Below are 5,645 nucleotides of genomic sequence, written 5' to 3' on the forward strand. Positions count from 1 at the left end.
GAGAATTTCTAAAGCGGTGACGTCTGTCTCCTATGTAGAGGTGTGCTGCTTGGTGACGTTTAGAGGTTGGCGTCGATGTTTGTCGGAATCCCCTGAGGGGCGCGCTGATGGTGGCATGCTTGGCGACCTCTTTATGTCAGTGCATGTACTGTACACCTTTAAATTACTTTAGCCTATTCAGTGTTCAACCTCAACTAAACTGTACTTATACGTAACAACTTCTTAAAACTACACCACTTTATTTTCCGAATAAAAAAAAATATTTTTAAATTTTTGCAATGCACTTAATTAGAAAAGAACATCTACAAATGAAACAAACTAGCTGACTATCTAAAACACTGAATTTAATCACTAACAAACTGCCTGAACTGAGCTACTTTTTCCCAAGTTTAAATGAAAAAAAAAACCTAAGCAAACTAGTCTCAACTATTTTTTCCAAGTTAAGATGGAGTACAAGAGTTGTCGATTAGCCAGAAATGGCGTCGAGCTCAAGACCCAAACTTAACAATGGAAAAATTCTAAACAAAAACTGACTCCGATCCTTGGATCTGCTACCCCTTATATAAGGGTCCTCTCCCTAACCATCAACTCTAATTCTCCTGATCATAATAATGATCCGATCAAAAAAATTCCCCAGGACTTTCCCCGAGACCACATCCGAACTTGATTTTTCACGAACGCACCGGGCGTTCATAAATTTATGGTGCTTATCTTTCATCGATTCAAAACATAATTTTACGATCCATTTATGATCGTCGTCTGTGATTACCTTTCTTTTCGGGGAAGGTTATGCATTGCCAAGTTTTTTCTTGTTGCCAAAAACAATCAGATCATTCTTCTCAACCCATTTTACGATCGGATTTCTAGGCAATTGTTTATTTCATCAAGACGACTCTGTATGTACTTGAATTTTGTCACCCTGAATACAGGCAGAGAAGGCTTCAACATATGTTGAAAACCATGCCCAATATTTATGCCATAAATTAAAAGTCGAGATCCCAAAATGTTGGTTTCCCTTTCTCGAGTCATTCTTGACCTCCTGACTCTCTCCCTTTTTGTCGCTAGTTCTTAATGTTCCCAACAATTGATATCATTGTTCATCATCGTGTACCAAAACAAAATATGTTTTTCCTTCGATGCTTTTTATATCTCTTATTTCGGCATGAGCGAAAAATGAAAAAAATGTTGCAAATGATTGGGGAAAAGGGTGGCGGACGTTCCATTCCCGAGAAATGGCAAAAAATTTCATTTTGGCAATAAATTGCTGAATCTCAATTCAACGGTTCGTTGCAAAGAAATCAGAAATTCCTTCAGAGATACTGCTAAATTCATTTAGAAATTCTTCAAGGAACTCACCCAGAGATTCTTTCAAGAATTCTACCTCATTTTCTTATGCGATTCCTCCCTAAATTCCTCAAGAAGTTCTCCAAGAAAGTACTCCAGAGATTTTTTCCAGAACCTCTTTCAGAGAGTATAATGCGCCCCACCGGGACGAAACGCCCCCTTCATTTTTTAGCGATTCAAGCGCTTTTAGCATGAGTGATCGATTAGAGATGTTAAATATTGAAGAATAATTACCATCAAGCTGATCCGTAAGTTGATTGGTACAAAAAAGCAATACAAATATCAAAAAGTCTGAAATCAAGGCTTTTGACGTAATATTTTATCTCTGCTAGTTCTGTTCGCTTGTGTTATTTTTTAACTTTTATGCAGTTAAACACTTTTTAAAGGACGCTCCTAGGACAAGCATGTGGTGGAATTATCCCCTGGGATAGCTTTATCACCGGGCTGTAAATCTCCTGAAAGGTTTATTGTTAGTATCAGATCAGTAGGGATTCCCAGGTCATCCAAACTGTTTTTGAGTTTAGATCCTAAAGTCTACGGGTGTACCGGTAACTTCTTTCATTATACAAAGCTACGATTTGTAATCTATCATATCCAGTAAGTATTCAGAAAGCTCAATAGACAGTAACCGATCAGTCGGGATATCCTAGGTCATCCAAACTGTTCTTGAGTTTAGATCCTAAAGTCTACGGGTGTAGCGATAATTTCTTTCATTATGAAAAGCTACGATTTGTAATCTATCGTGTCCAGTAAGTTTTCTGAAAGTTCAATAGACAGTATCAGATCAGTCGGGATATACTAGGTCATGCAAACTGTTCGTGAGTTTAGATCCTAAAGTCTACGGGTGTAACGGTAGCTTCTTTTATAATACAAAGTTACGATTTGTAACCTTTCATGTCCAGAAAGTTCAATAGACAGTATCAGATCAGTCGGGATATCCTAGGCCATCCAAACTGTTCTTGAGTTTAGATCCTAAAGTCTATGGGTGTAACGATAACTTGCTTCATTATATAAAGCTGCGATTCGAGATTTATCATATCCAGTAAGTCTTCTGAAAGGTAAATAGACAATATCAGATCAGTCGGGATATGCTAGGTTATCCAAACTATTCTTGAGTTTAGATCCTAAACTCTACTGGTGTAACGGTAACTTGACACATATTGCCCATTTTACTGGCACACTGGAAACTTGGCACGAAGGCACGAAATGTTGCTAATTGACACTTAAATTTTCCCACCAGAACGCCATTTTTTTTTTCACAAATTTCATGTCTTAATTTGTCAATTAGTAACATTTCGTGCCTTCTCATTACAAGTTTTTCCATTAAAGGTATCTTCTTTCATTAAAAGCTACTATTTGAATCTATCATGTCTAGTAAGTCTTCTGAAAGTTATAGTGGTTAATTTTATCAACTAAGCTTCATAACGCTTATTGTACTTTGGTAAGTACAGTGGATTATGTAACATTACTTAACATAGTGGCAAAAACTATTATCACAAGTGTAGACCTGAAGCAATGGTCTCCGGAGTTGTGTTGTTGATCTGGAATATCTCAAGACTGACTCATTGTTGTCCCATGTTTTATGGCATTCCCATATAACATGAGAAAATTGGCCATAGAATGGCAGTGAACTTCAGGATAGTTTGGACGACTCTCAATGTCCCAAAGGATCATAATTATATATAGTAGACTTCAGGTTGGTCCAGTCCTCCCGATTGAATATGCAACGTTACTCATTATAGCAGATACGGCTGTTGTTACGAGTGTAGACCTCAAGTCATGAACTCCAAGGTAGTTTGGCTGACCTGAAATATCCCTGTAGTATATCTAAATGACATGTCAGATTTTAAGAGCTTCGCGGATCTCAGCAGATTTTGCAATACTATTATTAAGGGCGAAATACATAAAGTTATTCTTGTAGATTTAAAGGATTTCATCATAGAACAGTTTGGACGATCCTAAATGTCCCAAAGGTTTGTAATAAGCTAGTAGACATCAAATTACTTCAGTAACTGCGGTTGATTTTGCAACGTTACTCAGTATAACAGATATGGCTATTGTTACGAGCGTAGACCTGAAGTTCAGAACTCCAAGGTAGTTTGGCTGACCTGGAATATCCCTATAGTGTCTATAAAAGACATTGTAGATGTCAAGAGCTTCACGGATCTCAGTAGGTTATGCAATGCTATAATTTGTGGCGAAAATACATAAAATTAAACGTGTAGATTTGAAGGGCTTCACTATAGGGCAGTTTAGAACACCTAGAACATCCCAGAATATCGAACACCTTTTGATAACCTTGACAAAGGTAAAATGAATACATTTACACGTAAACCACATCCAAGTTCAGCTTTTAGATCAACTGGTATGTCAATTATTTCGTTTTACCAAATTTCATGGTGATCAGGATGTTCTAGGTTGTCAACTGCCTATCGCATAACTGTCCCATATGAATAGGAAACCCAGCAAAGATGGGACTGTTTTGCGATCATAGGCAGTCAATAAAACCCCAAAAACAAATATTCCCATTTTTCCCTAATAGATTCCCTAATCAATTTGCAGCAACTTTGCCGAAGAAAATATTCTATTTTATCGAATGGGTGAGTTTATACAGCCGTTTCTATGTTGGGGTAATATATGACCCCTCCGGCTTCAAAGGGTTAAGGGATTAACCCCAAACTTTTAATTGTGAGTGTAAGTAGAATTTGGGACCATTTTGGTAGGGACACCTGTTTTGGGCACATGCTGCTATAATTCAGTAAATTTTGATCCAATTCATTAGAATGTTTGTACTTGATTACTGTATGTATATCACAGTATCCCAAAAATCAAGTCTATTGGTTCAAAGTTGACTGAGATACAACAGCAAGTGCTCTAAATAGGACCTCCTGGCCAAAATAGTCCAGACGCTAGTTGGATTGTTTATACTGTGCTTAAGATACAAACAAGGCTAAAAAGAAAGAAATCAGGTTTTATTTTCAATTGTTTCTGGTGATTGTTATAAACAAATCAATACGCTGAAGGTGTATTTTGTTGTATTTTGTAATATTAGCGACACGACTATTCAGTTTCATAAGTCCTTTAGAAATGTGTGAGAACAGTATGTTTTTGTCTTCTTACACTTCCAAAAATAACTCTTTGAATGCAGTGCAGCAAAAGCAAAAAAGCTGTAAATGGTACCTATTGTTGACATTTTGAACGTGCACGGTGTTGATGTGGAGTTGTTTGATAAAAAAACAAATAATGATTTCTTAAAATTTATTCAAAACGCTTACACACCCACTCCCAACTCTTACAAATGAGCCGGAGTCCAGTTCGGTGCCAAACCCACGGTGTTGTTGAACTGCTGGTCAATCCATCGGTTGTAGTACCGAACCTGGGTAAAGATCGGTGGATTGTTTGCGACTCCGCAGTTCACTCCGAACGACAGAATGCCCACCAACTGACGGTTGCAATACAGTCCCGTTCCCAGATTTCCGTTGCAAGGCGCTGCATTATTGGAAGCAGCCGTATTGCCGGCACAGATCATAGTTTCTAGCACTCGACCAGCATGCATGCCGGCTCCGTTGCACAGCTCCCGGTCGTTGATGTTCATCGGAAGGAACCGCTGCAGAACATTCACCGGAGCAGTGGCCGCGTTCGTGGATGCTCCCCAGCCGGCGAACTGGCACGCTTCGTTGTTTGGAGTTACTCGCACTCGTCGTCGGGCAATGTCTACGGTATTGGACGGGAGTTCGTACGGGCGATCCAGCCGCAGAACAGCAACGTCATTCTCGCGGGTGAACACGTTGAACTCCGGGTGGACGTAGATGCGGGTGACCTTCCGGGTCTGGCGACGAGAACCAATTGGGGCCAGAGCAACATCTCCAGCCACGATCGTCAACCAGTAGGGATCGATCAACCGATTCTGGGCATTCAGAACACACTGCGCCGAGGTAAGAACATGTTGACGATCAACGATCACGCCTCCGCAGTGCAGGGTAAACGGCGTGTTGATCGACACAGCAGAGGGAAACTGACCCCAAGCGGCGTTTGTACCGCCAATCAACCGAGCTTCCGGCTCAAACTCTGCCACCGCAAGACCTACAAAGCATAAGCCAGGAATCAGTTACGTTCACCCGCAAAGAACATTCAAAAACTCACCGAACACAGCCAAAATCACCACGAGCAGCTTCATGTTTGTACCACTTCCCAACTGTTACTGAAGCAAATCTAGGAAACTGTCCCAAAACCTTCATTCAATGTCCCATCAGCGGCCGATATCAAATCAGTGCCAGCTTGTGACTCCGATTATTATTTAT

At 39.9% G+C, this 5,645-nt stretch overlaps 1 protein-coding gene across 1 annotated transcript; it reads right to left on the reverse strand.

Annotated features, from left to right (window-relative positions):
* Positions 1–4,585: 4,585 nt before the first annotated feature.
* LOC115258017 (transmembrane protease serine 11D) lies at positions 4,586–5,645 on the reverse strand. The gene is made up of 2 exons (XM_029858012.2): positions 5,488–5,645; positions 4,586–5,427 (listed from the first exon to the last, which is right to left on the reverse strand). The coding sequence occupies exons 1-2, from the start codon at positions 5,519–5,521 to the stop codon at positions 4,637–4,639; spliced, it is 825 nt and encodes a 274-aa protein (XP_029713872.2). The 5' UTR covers positions 5,522–5,645; the 3' UTR covers positions 4,586–4,636.

The sequence above is a fragment of the Aedes albopictus genome, chromosome 1 (genome assembly GCF_035046485.1).
Source record: "Aedes albopictus strain Foshan chromosome 1, AalbF5, whole genome shotgun sequence".
In the NCBI taxonomy this organism is placed as follows: Eukaryota; Metazoa; Arthropoda; class Insecta; order Diptera; family Culicidae; genus Aedes; species Aedes albopictus.